The 13120-nt window shown below is 38.7% G+C and overlaps 1 protein-coding gene across 1 annotated transcript; it reads right to left on the reverse strand.

Annotated features, from left to right (window-relative positions):
• Positions 1-11050: 11050 nt before the first annotated feature.
• LOC143891990 (protein CURLY FLAG LEAF 1-like) lies at positions 11051-12622 on the reverse strand. Its single transcript, XM_077396469.1, has 2 exons — positions 12413-12622; positions 11051-11329 (listed from the first exon to the last, which is right to left on the reverse strand). Exons 1-2 carry the CDS (start codon positions 12620-12622, stop codon positions 11051-11053), a joined length of 489 nt encoding a protein of 162 aa, XP_077252584.1.
• Between the last annotated feature and the right edge of the window lie 498 nt (positions 12623-13120).

The raw sequence follows: 13120 nt of genomic DNA on the forward strand, positions 1-13120 counted from the left end.
GTTAGAGACCCAAATAGTGTTTAAAAATCAGTTCCCTTCTACTAGGACCTGCTTTGTTATTCGAAAGGATGATTGAAAGAAAACATATTTTCCTTAAGCCAGGATGAAAATAAAGTGTAATTAGACCATATAGTGGTCTAAGTCTTGATAGAAATGGGACCCTTAAAATTATACATCTACTCACATCCTATGTCATAAATATCTCCGACATTTTCAAAATATAGTGATAATATAGCGACATTTTGATAAAACGACAACATCCCAAAATAATCTCGAGATTTTTAAAAATATATTAATATTTTCATTTTAATTATTTACGGTGATAATAAGGAGATATTTTTATTTTTTTTCTTAAATTATATTGTTTTAAATAATTTTATCTTTTTCCCAGTATAAATCTGAAAAAATAAAAACAAAATAACACATCCCAAGATTTTTTCTTGCCGAGAAATTTCTGAGAATGATATTTGTGACTTAAGCCATGTTTGGCTGCCCGGATTTTTTTTTCATGACAAATCTCCAAGCGGTGAGAGAGGGGTAGGGCAGTGGGAGGAGGAGAGAGATTTGAGAAGGCACGATTGAGATGATCATGAGATGTGGATAAAAAATCAGGAAAAAAGTTGATCATATTTTAAATAGAGTTTTTTGTTTCCTGATTTTTAGCCACTCTCATCACTTGGAGAGACTAGTTTCCTGATTTCTAGCCACTTCACCCTCATCTCCACGACTCCACTTGGAGACGCCGATATATCATGAAAAAAAAAAAAATTGATGGTAGCCAAACGTGCCCCTGGTCACATCTGATCAATTCAGTTATCATTTGCAATCAATGGGAATCCAATCAAGAGCATACCCTAAAAATGGTCTGAGAGCCATTCCTACCTTTTGAAATATGCCAAAATGTTGTACATGTACGTATGTGGGAGAACTTATCTCATTATTCTATCTTCACTATCAAGGCAGGTTTTGATGCTTCTTAATTTGATGGAGAAGATTGGTATAATGTCAATGAAAGATTACAGTGCTATTGTTTGAAATCAATAATTTGAATGGGTGATGTGATTTGGAACAAGTCAAACACCATTGGAGGAGAACAAAACTTTGTTAGTGGTAAAAGGTATTGACTTCATTTGGGTGGTAGTGTGGAAATCGTGAGGTTGGCATAGAATAAATTGAGTCCTCAAAGTGGAAAGGGTATATGAATTCCTCTCGTTAGGGTTGCTGTCATAAAACTTTAGGAGGAAGTCAAAAGTCCTCTTTAATGATGGTCAGACCCTTACCATAGGGTTGCAACTTGGACCGGGTCGGGTCCGGTTGAGGCCATCCCTATCAAAACCCGAGATAGCAGTCCCTCAATCCTAACTCGATCCAACCCGAGCCTTGGGTCGATGGTGATCAACCCTAAGCCAACCCACGTCTAAGTCTCTCAACCCTAACCTGACTTGTCTAACCTGTGTTTTTTTTTTCAAATTGGGTTGGGTTGAGTCGGGTTGGTTTCTGGTTAGCGTAGGGCTAAAACAGAAAAAAAGATAACCATAAGAATATAAGGAAAGTGTGACACAACTTGTCGAACAAATGACCTTGGTTTTTGAAAGATCAAAGGGGTCCAGGCAGGTGTGGCACAACTTGCCTAGCGGTGTCAAGATGAATATCAATGGAGATACTGGTCCCTATGGATCGTGAGAATATATTCCCATATGGGCACCCAAGAGGTTTGAAAGTTGGATGATGAGAGGTATCAGAGAAAACCGTTTCTGTGGATGAGGCAATTTGAGAAGGAACTAATTTATGGGCGATGGGTATATATAGAGGCTTTGGTGCAATGGCTATTGGCATTGGCATTGCAGGATGTGGTGAGAGGAAGAGAGGTTTTACATGAAGATAAGAGTTTTCTTAGGTAGCCAAGGATGACTTGCCTATATCTCCTCTTAAGATTCTCCAAGGTTGAAATCTTTCTTTGGTTCATAGGCAGTCTCCTTGGCTAGTCTGACTGGCTCTTTGTCTTTCATGCTAGACCTACTCTCCTTCCTTCGCGAAGCTCGGTGACTCTGAAAAGCTTTAGAATGATATGGTGGTAATGGTACGTACATTATCGAATGCCGATACAAGAATTGTGTGAATTATGTCGCACCAAATATGTAAGTAGATGCATATCCCATGAGGTAGCGTATGTTTGCCAGGACTGGGTGCAACTCGGATTAATTTTTGGGAATTCGGGTTGAACTTTTAACTTAAAATAAGGTCAGGGTCAACTTGATCCCAATTCATTTTTTGAGCAAAAGCTCTACCTGACCCAACCCAAGTTGCACCGCTAAAGATTGCATGTGCATCCCTACATATGGATATGTGTGCGTGCATGGCCACATGTAACATGGTGTGTTTCTTCGTAGTACTAAAACTCATCGACTCAACTCGAAATGTGTCCTAGTTGACTCAACTTATGGAATGAGTTAACTCACTAGTAGAATGAGTCGATTCTCCAACAATTCACTTACAACCTCATGTTTGGTATAAAAGGAACCCCAATCGCTGCCATGTAAGAAATATAAATATATATGAAAAAGCACATTTATTAATAGGGAAATGTGAATGAGTTTTATGAAGTCACCAATCACTCATTCGATGTAATTCAACTCAACTCATTTTTTACCCTAATCAAGGTTTCAAGTTTTAAAATTATAAGGGTGCGGATTATATGCACTTGCATTAATTGTGTATGTGCATGAACATGTCTATATGTATGTGTGCTTTGCACCTTGAAATACTTTCATATTTTCATTGTTTGGATCTCAATTTTCTAAATCAGCCCTATTTCAAATCAATCTCATACTCCACCTCTCTTCTTCTCATGTACTTCATTGTCCTCTTCTTCTTTTTTTCTCAGATCCCTTCTCTTGATAAATAAATCCTACCAATCAGAGTATAACAATATAATTTTACCCATTAAATGCACATAATAAATAAGATAATTTTGAGGGTGAAAAGAAAAGTAGTCCTAAGGCTATCAATTCAAGTGGTCTGCCCTCCTCGACGCACCCTCCACATGGTTTGATTGAAAGCCATTGATTTTGAGTATCACCTCTGGTGAATGGGTTGTTTGCAATTGCCACACATGTCACATGTGCGACACACATGACCGGTGAATGACCAACTTTGATAGTCCAAGAACTTCTATATTGAAACTTAGCCCTTGACTTAGGAAAAAAAAGAGAAAAAGAAGGAAGTGTATAAGTAATTAGTCATTACACATTTAATTGCCAGACTTTCGAAACTCGGATGAGTCTAGTGGCATGTACTTGATTTTATAGTTAGAACTAAAAATTGTCACACTCGAACATCGTAGCAGCATCTTCATTAAAATCAGCGTTATGATCTAATGTCACATTGTACATAGAGAAAAGAGCATCTACTCTATGGAGTAGATGAGTTATCTACTCCGTTGGCCCCAAATACAGTGGGGGCCCACATTTTTTAGGTGATTCAAACCTTTCATCTGATGGGCCCTGACATAGATAGGGTGTGACTAATAAATCAGCTCCATGATTATCCCAACCCTTCGATTTGTGGAGGTTAAAATGAAAGGGTATAAACCTCTACAAATCTGTCCATTTTTAACCCACAAATCGAAGGGTTAGGATGATCTTATGCAACTGATTTTTTTAGGTACACCATATCATCTGATGGGCCCTGACATTGATAGGGTGTGACTAATAAATCCAAAACAGAGGAATGCTAGACTCACAGGAGCCTTTGCAAAAAAACAGGGAAAGGGTGAGGAATGCTAGACTCACAGGAGCCCTTGCAAAAAAACAGGGAAAGGGTGCTCTCATTGGTCAAAATCCCTTTTTTACATCGTAAATGGGGTTCAAAAGAGTTGCACTCATAAGTCATAACTGCTTCTCCTCATATTCCGATAAAAAATAATTGTTGGCTGCATTGCTTTGCATAATGTCATGTTGTATTTTGAATCGATATGCAATGAATTGGTATGTAATAAGGTTTGCCATACTTCACTAAAGCTACTAAATTACAGGCCAAGTTATAACTCAAGGCCCTGTCCACTTTGGATTTTTAGAATTAATTTTGAGTCCAAAACTGATTATGGGACTCAAAATTTTATTTAGGCCTTGTTCGTTTGAGATTATGCCAACCGATTGTGAGTTCAAATCCAATTATTGGACTCACAATCGGTTGGCATAATCTTTTGTATGTGAGCACAGGTTGCAAGCAAAGCTGACTAATCTTTAGCCGAAGCCAGATCGGGAGCGGGACCCATTAGTATACTCGACCGGATTTGAGCAGCAGCACTCAGAGCCTGGGGGCGGGGGCAATTGTCCCCCCCTGAAATTCAAAAATTCTCCCCTAGGTTTATGTAGTTGAGTATTTTCTGTAAAGTTGCCCCCCTCCCCCACCCCCCAAATTTCGGAATTGCACCTTCAATTATAGGGGTTTTTTTCTTAAGTCAATTTCTATCTAAATTAAAGCCTCTCTCTCTCTCTCTCTCTCTCTCTCTCTCTCTCTCTCTCTCTCTCTCTCTCTCTCTCTCTCTCCTTATTTCACTGATCGTGCATCTAAAGTCCAAAAGTCCAGTATTTCTCAAAAGCTATTGTGGGCCCACTTTATTGGATGATCCAAACTTTCATTTGTTGGGGCACAATGTAAATAGGTTGCATCTTATAAATCATCTCTATACTATGATCCTAACCCTCCATTCTACAATACGATTCCCAGTCATAGAAACTTCTATAGGTTGGAGGCTTACGATCATCCTATAGAGATGATTTATGCAGTGCGGCCTATTTACGTTTTGGCCCAACAAATGAATGGTTTGGATCATCCTATGAAGTGGGTTCCATAGTATTTTCTGAAAAATATTGGATTTCACACAAAACATATAAAATCTCGGTTAAATTACAACATTCTTGGGCCATAATATTCATGGGGAAATGATATTTACGCCCCTTTCATCACCAGGGACACCCATTTGCCAGTGTACTTTGCAATCAAAGCCACTGGATTTTTTTGACATAAAGTACATCATCTCCCGTTTTGCCATTGATACATTGACGTTGGGTGTCCCTGGTGATCAAAAGGGGCGTAAATATCACTTCCCTATTCATGGGTGTAAAATAATGGGCCCTACCTTATGCATGGTTATGCGGAGATGGTGGGCCCCACCTATCAAAACGTGAAGTGTAAGTGATGGGTCTCAACATGCTATGACAGCTAAGAAATAGCCCCCCCCCTCGAGCAATTCCTGGCTCCGCCCCTGGTTTGAAATCCATAATTCAATGGGTGATGTGATTTGGAAAAAATCAAACACCATCGGAGGAGAACAAAACTTTGTTAGTGGTAAAAGGCATTGACTTTATTTGGATGGGAGTGTGGAATGGTGAGGTTGGCATAGAATAAATTGAGTCCTTAAAGTGGGAAGGGTATATGAATTCCTCTCATTAGGGTTACTGTCATCAAAGTTTAGGAGGAAGTCAAAAGATGTCTCAAGAAATTTTTATGGATCTTCCTCTTTAATGATGGTTAGACCCTGATCATAGGGGTGCAACTTGGGCCGGGTTGGGTCCTATTGAGGCCAACCCAATCCCAACCCGAGATAGCATTCCCACAACCCTAACTTGACCCAAACGGAGCCACGGGTCGATGATGGTAAACCCTAAACCAAACCTAGTCTAAATCTCTCAACTCTAAACTGAATTGTCTAGCCCGTTTTTTTCCGAATCGGGTTAGCCTAGTGCTAAAAGGGAATTTTTTTTTAAAGAAAACATAACCCTAAGAATATGTGGCGAGTGTGACACAACTTGCCAAATAAATGACCCTGGCTTTTGAAAGCTCAAAGGGGTCATCGGCAGGGAACCAGTGTATTAGAAAGATAGATGCCACATCTCTAGAAAGTTCACAGTGCCGAGATGAACATCTGGTCCCTATGGATCATGAGAATATATTCCCATATCGACGTACACTCAAAAGGATTGAAAGTTGGGAGAGGAGATGGATGGGGGAATTTGTCATGGAACGAATTTATCTGGGGAGCTGAACTGATGGGTATAAATAGAGGCTTTGGTGCAATGGATATTGGCACTGGCATTGCAGGATGTGGTGAGAGGAAGAGAGGTCTTACATGAAGAAAAGAGTTTTCTTAGGTAGCCAAGGATGACTTGCCTATGTCCTCTTAAGATTTTCCTACAAGTTGAAATCTTTCCTGGTCTATAGGCAGTCTCCTTGGCTAATCTGATTGGCTCTTTTCTTTCATGCTAGACCTACTCTCCTTCCTTGGTGAAGCTCGGTGGCTTGCGGCCATCGGAAAAGCTTTAGAAAGATACACTAGGAATGGTACATTGTCGAATGTCATTACAAGAATCAAAATGTAGCCTGTGTTTGCTAGGGTCGGGTGCCCATTCTCTTCGCCTTTTCCTTGTTGAGGGAATGCCCTATCATTGGTAAGGCAGGAAGGGTTGGTTTCTCCTTTGTTTCGTATCCTTGGATGATGAAGATCATAGACTGTGAGTCCTTAGAAGGGATGGAGAAGTTAGCTGATTGAACTATATAAGGTACTCTTTCCCAAGATGTTAACTCGGTTTTCTTTTTGGGAATTCGGGTTGAGCATTTACCTTAAAATTTGGCCGGGTTCGATTTAATTCCAATTCTTTTTTAGCAAAAGCTCAACCCGACCCGACCCAAGTTGTACCAATGTTTGCATGTGCATCCCTACTTATTGATACGTATAGGTGCATGGGCCTGATGTTTTGTGGTGTGTTGCTTTGTAGTATTAAAACTCATCAAGTCAACTCGAAACATGTCCTAGTTGTCTCAAGTTAGTAGAATGAGTTGATTCAACTCACTCATAGAATGAGTTGACTCGCCAACAATTCACCTGCAACCTCATGTTTGGTATAAAACGACCCAAACCAATACCATGTAATAAATATAAATATTTCTGAAAAAACACATATTAATAGGAAAATGTGCTTGAGTTTTTATCGAGTCAATAATCACTCGTTCAGGTGATTCAACTTAACACAATTTTGACAGTGAGTCCGGGTTTTTGAGTTTTTAAACTATAATAGCGCCAATTATATGCTTGTGCATGTGCATATGCATGGACATGTCTATGTCTACACCCACTTTGCACCTTGAAATACTTTCATATTTTCATTGTTGGTCCTCTTTCAAATCAATCTATTACCCCACCTCTCTTCTCATATACTTCATCAGTCATTTTTTCGAAGATCATTTCTCTTGCTAAATCAATCCCATCGATCACTCTCTGTGAAAATATAGTTTTACCCATTAATTGTTTGATTTATATATCCTTGCCCTCGTCTTTTACACTTTCTTCTTCTTCCTAAGCTTGATCCCTCAATGTTCAAGTGATCGCCTGTAATAGTGAGGGCATGGTATGCCATATCATTACATGTTACATAATTATATACTACAAAATGAATGGGTTGGATGAGCGATACCTCAAAAACTTTTTCCATATATATATATATATATATATATATAGATAGATATATATATATAAGAATTGCATGTGAAATTTGATGTGTACTTATAATTATCAAACAAGTGTGATATTGCATGTAACTAGATGTTTAATGTTATTAAACCATTATGGATGAAAGGGTTGCTAATGCTACCTTAGAATCATATCAATCACATGATCTTAGCCATTCGATCAGCGTTTTTCCTATGATAGGACAAATTGTTGTCAAATTATGTGCACTTATATGTTTTTAGGCCATTAATTGGATGGTTGGAATCAGCCAATTGGTGAGTTATTTTTTTGTTGTGACCCATCCATGCTGGAGCCCAACTGAAGGTTGTTTGCAATCGCCACACATGTGACATGCACAATAGGTGGATGACCTTGATTGCCCAAGAACTTCTAAATTGAACCTTAATCCTTAATTTGGAAAAAAAAAGTGTAAATTCATGGCCCCACCTATCAAAACATAAAGTGTAAAATGATGGGTCTCAACATCCTATGACTAGTATTCTCAGCCCCCCTCGAGCAAACTCCTGGCTCCGCCCCGGGTTTGAAATCCACAATTTCAATGGGTCACGTGATTTGGAACAAGTCAAATTCCATTGGACGAGAACAAAACTTTGTTAGTGGTAGTAAAAAGGCATTCACCTTTTTTTTTTTTGATGGGTGAAGGCATTCACTTAATTTGGATGGGAGTGTGGAAATGTTGAGGTTGGCATAGAATAAATTGAGTCCTTAAAGTGGAAAGGTTATATGAATTCCTCTCATTAGGGTTACTGTCATCAAAGTTAAGGAGGAAGTCAAAAGATGTCTCAAGAAATGTTTATGCAAGTTCCTCTTTAATGGTGGTTAGACCCTGACCCGATTAGGGGTGCAACTTGGGCTGGGTTGGTCCTATTGATGCCAACCCGATCCCAACCCGAGATAGCATTCATTCAACCGTAGCTTAACCCAAACCGAGCCTCGGGTCGATGATGGGAAATCCTAACCCAAACCTAGTCTAAATCTCTCAACTCTAACCTGACTAGTCCAACCGGTTTTTTTTTTCGAATTGGGGTCGGGTTCAGGTTAGCCTAGTGTTAAAACGGAAAAATTAATTAAAAAAATAACCATAAGAATATATGGCTAGTGTGAGACAACTTTGGATGGATATAAATAGAGGCTTTGGTGCAATGGATATTGGCGCAGGCATTGCAGGATGTGGTGAGAGGAAGAGAGGTCTTACATGAAGATTAGAGTTTTCTTAGGTAGCCAAGGATGACTTGCCAATGTCCTCTTAAGATTTCCCTGTAAGTTGAAATCTTTCCTGGTCTATAGGCAGTCTCCTTGGCTAATCTGACTGGCTCTTTTCTTTCATGCTAGACCTACTCTCCTTCCTTCGTGAAGCTCGGTGGCTTGCGGCCATTGGAAGAGCTCTAGAAAGATACACTGGGCATGGTACATTGTCGAATGCCATTGCAAGAATCAAGGTAGCGTATGTTTGCCAGGGCCGGGTGCCCATTCTCTTTATTTTTTCCCTTGTTGCGGGGCATGTTGGAATGAAACCAACAGGGCATGCCGTATTATTAGTAAGGCAAGGAGGGATGGTTTCTCCTTTTTTACGTATCCTTGGACTAAGAAGACCATAGACTGCAATTCTGCAGAAGTTAGCTGATTGAACTATATAAGGTACTCTTTCCCAAGATGTTGACTCGGTTTATTTTTGGGAATTCGGGTTGAGCTTTTACCTTTAAATTGGGCCGGGTTCGATTTAATTCCAATTCAGTTTTTGGCAAAAGCTCAACCCGACCCGACCAAAGTTGCACCCCTACTTATTGATACGTATAGGTGCATCGGCCTTGTGTTTTTTGGTGTGTTGCTTTGTATTTGTAGTATTAAAACTCATCAAGTCAACTCGAAACTTGTACTAGTTGTCTCAACTTAGTAGAATGAGTTGACTCAACTCACTCGTAGAATGAGTTGACTCGCCAACAATTCACCTGCAACCTCATGTTTGGTATAAAACGACCCAAACCAATACCATGTAATAAATATAAATATATCTGAAAAAACACATATTAAAAGGAAACTGTGCTTGAGTTTTTATCGAGTCAATAATCACTCGTTCAGGTGATTCAACTTAACACACTTTTGACAGTGAGTCCGGGTTTTTGAGTTTTTAAACCCAATTATACGCTTGTGCATGTGCATATGCATATGCATGGACATGTCTATGTGTACACCGACTTTGCACCTTCAAATACTTTCATATTTTCATTGTTGGGATCACAATTTTCTAAATCAGTCCTCTTTCAAATCAATCTATTACCCCACCTCTATCTCTCTTTGGGAATTACACCCACTTTGCACCTTCAAATACTTTCATGAAAAAGGTTGTACTAAACACCTTACTAAAATACGTTTAAAGGGGCCATTAGGACGAATGGCAAAATTTTCTTTGGGAATTTTTTTTTTCATGAGAAATGAGATTTCTGACTAACCTCATTTTTCATAGATTTTTTTTCCAAAAGTGGGAAACTTTCCCGATTTCTTAGGAATATTTCTTCATAATTATTCAAAATAGAGTTTATTTTTCGTATTTCCAGTCCTTAACACCATCTCCACACTCCTACCCTCACAAATTCGATCCTTTTTCCCACTGTTTCTATCTCTCTCACCAGTCACCACTTGGCAAACTAATATTCCCTGAAAAATAAAATTCATAGTCACAATACATGGCCTAAGTGTTGGTTCAAGTTCGACAGGTATATACCTATTCACATTGCAAAGTAAAGTCGCTGACCATATTATTATAAAACTTTAAACCATGTTCAGATTTTATTTATATTATTTATATTTTTCATTTGTATTTTACCTTTTTTATGATTTAGAGTGGGAGACATTGGGAGCATGGGAAATGTTTGCAACGCCTAAACCTACCTTTTCACCTAAATCTCAATATTTAAGGGATTATTTTCTAAAAGGAAGATCTTCTCTATTGAAAAAGAGGCTCTCTTCTGCATCCTCCTTTGCTCCCTCTTTTACCACTCTTCTCCACCATAACTAAAGCTCTATGCCTCCGTTCTTTTCCTCATGGTTCTCTTTATTTTCATATTATTCTTTGAGCGATACTGGTAACTAAGTATTCATGGGGTTATTTCTCAGTACACAAACTATCCAGATGATAATTCTCTCCCGATACATAAATGTCGATCAACCCATGAAGACGAGGACAAATTATCTCCAGTTTCTAGCGTGCTTCGGTCCAGTTACACACATTTGTAAACTTTTTTTATTAATATTTTTATTAATTTAAACTATGGTTGTTATTATTACTAGTATTATTATACATGTTTTAAAAAAAGCCATTTTTTTCCAACAAGCTCCAATGGCAACCGAATAGAAGAAGACAAAGAGAAAACAAGGAATAGTAGAGATAAAGATCCATTTTTTTTATTTTTCACCACCAACTCACTTCAAATTGAATAAGTCTAAATCAAGAGGTGGGAATTATTAGATATGAGAGAAAACCAAATGGGAGGTTTTCATAGACAACCAAATGAGAGGCTTTCAACGCAAATGCAGAAGTGGGCCACTGCATTTGGGGCATTTGAGGACCCTTCTCTCCACTATGGTATACATATAGCAGTTCTTGCATCCAACAAGCACGAGTATTCGATCCTCGTCAGGAATATCACCACTGGAAAGAGAAGAAGCAGACGAGGGTCCATGGCCTTTATCCAAACTAGCTTCTTCCGAGTAATAACTTCCTGCAGATTTGATTGCCTTTCGAGGATCTTCCTTCATTATCGCCTTGTTCGTCCAATTTACATAGTAAATCTCCAATGTCTGCAAATCACGCACCAAAAAGGAAAAGCACCCAAACAAATAAAAAGATTAAAAAACCAACAAAATCGTTAGGAAATGAAAAACTCATTAAGAAATTAATAGTTGCAAATATAAAACAATCCAAGGACAATAAAGAACAAAATCTACTCAGATAATAAACCGATTAAAAATCAGCTTTTTAGATCGAAATACCTAACAAAAATATTCTTTTTGGGAAAATAGAAAAGGACCCAGGAGACTAAATAACTCAAAAGATTCAAGGAAGGTGGAGCTCAATCCCTGGAGGTTTGGTCGGTGGATAGATGAGATCTCGGATCGAGTGGTAGAATCCTCTATCTCTGTTTTTTTTTTTTATGGGTAAGCTGGGTTTGGCAGGGGTCCCTGCCTGTTTATTTGATAAAGAGGAAAATGATAGAATCATGAGCATAGTACGCCATCCCGAACTCGAAATACATGAGGAGGGAGATCCGTAACTAAGAATAGAGGAACCGTAAATCAAGGAGATTGAACTGCTCAATACCTATGAGTTACATAATCAACTAACTTGACGGGAGTATATTAGAATCCTCTATCTCATTTCATCATATAAGAAGATCGGCTTACAGAGAGGTTGGTAGTCTGCCTCAGGAGGGGTGTCTAGGACAGAGTTTGAGGTTTTCGATTTTCTTCCCCTTTGTGGTTCTTTTCTTTATTAATTCAATTCTTTGCCATTCAAAAAATAGGGAGTTGATATTTTCACCCCTCTGCATTACGCATGCGCTCCATAATAAGGTGATTTGGCGTTAACAGTGTTCAGCTTTAACTCTTTTTTACGTCAAATCACCTTTTAAGGGGAGCGCATGCGTAATGCAGGGGTGAAAATATCATCGCCCAAAAAAAAAACAAGATTCAACAGCACAAAAAACACAAAAATCATATTCTCTTTTTTCCTAAGTTTCCCACTTTCCTAGAAAGACGAAAGAGAAATAAGGATGAGTTTGAAATGGGTTCTAATGATTGAACAGCCGCAAACACAAAAAACGAGAGAGAAAAGGAAAAAGATTGCATTTATAATTTTGGGGAAGTAGGAGCTTATTAGGAGACCTTTAAATCAAAGCATTCTTCCCATGGGGGAGGAACAGACTTGCAGGAAATGAGCTCTAAATTTTCTTGTTTTATGTTGGGCTTATTTTCCGGCACCGGAGATGAGGTCTCCAACGAAGCAGAGCCGCTGGAGACAGCCTGGCTGAGTGAACTTTTCTCCGGCGAAAGCTCGAGAGAGACCGTATTCTCTGCCATGTTTGATCCCGCCATTGTAACAGAAAGAGAAACAGAGAAAAACCACAGAATGATAGAGAGAAGAAGGTGCATGTGTGGGGGTTTTTAAAGAGCAAAAGAAGGGAAAACGAATTGAAGCCCAGATATATGTTGGGTTACTTTTGGAATTTTTTTTAAGTCCCCGTAAATAAAAACATTGGGTGAGCTTTTTTTTAGTTTTTATTTAATCTTTGGTGTTGGTTTTTTTTTTTTTTTTTTTTTGGTGTGGGGTGGGGGGGGGGGGGGGGGGATTTGCTAGGGACCATCGTAATCTCGAATGTTATCAGTTCCGGTACGTAGGCCAAATAAGACAATGCGAGCAAAAGTTCCTTTCATTCAGAATTTCTGAATTCTTTCATTTAGATAATTCTGAATGAAAGAATTCAGAATGAATCGTGTCGTAATCGAATTCTTGTTTGAGAGATGCTTTTTCTTCGTAATCTGGATGAGTGCGTGTCCTATCTCAGTTTCAATTCAAACATCGCATAATGCTTT

This window comes from Tasmannia lanceolata, unplaced genomic scaffold (genome assembly GCF_043159265.1).
Source record: "Tasmannia lanceolata isolate RefF3 unplaced genomic scaffold, GAP_Taslan_0.1 ptg000015l, whole genome shotgun sequence".
NCBI classification, from domain to species: domain Eukaryota; kingdom Viridiplantae; phylum Streptophyta; class Magnoliopsida; order Canellales; family Winteraceae; genus Tasmannia; species Tasmannia lanceolata.

Bases quoted from the DNA above. Each gene is read 5' to 3' on its own strand.
- LOC143891990 (XM_077396469.1), bottom strand. From the start codon at position 12,622: ATGGCGGGATCAAACATGGCAGAGAATACGGTCTCTCTCGAGCTTTCG. The intron at 11,330-12,412 runs GTCTCCTAATAA...CGTGATTTGCAG, and splicing joins AAGAATGCTTTGATTTAAAG to ACATTGGAGATTTACTATGT.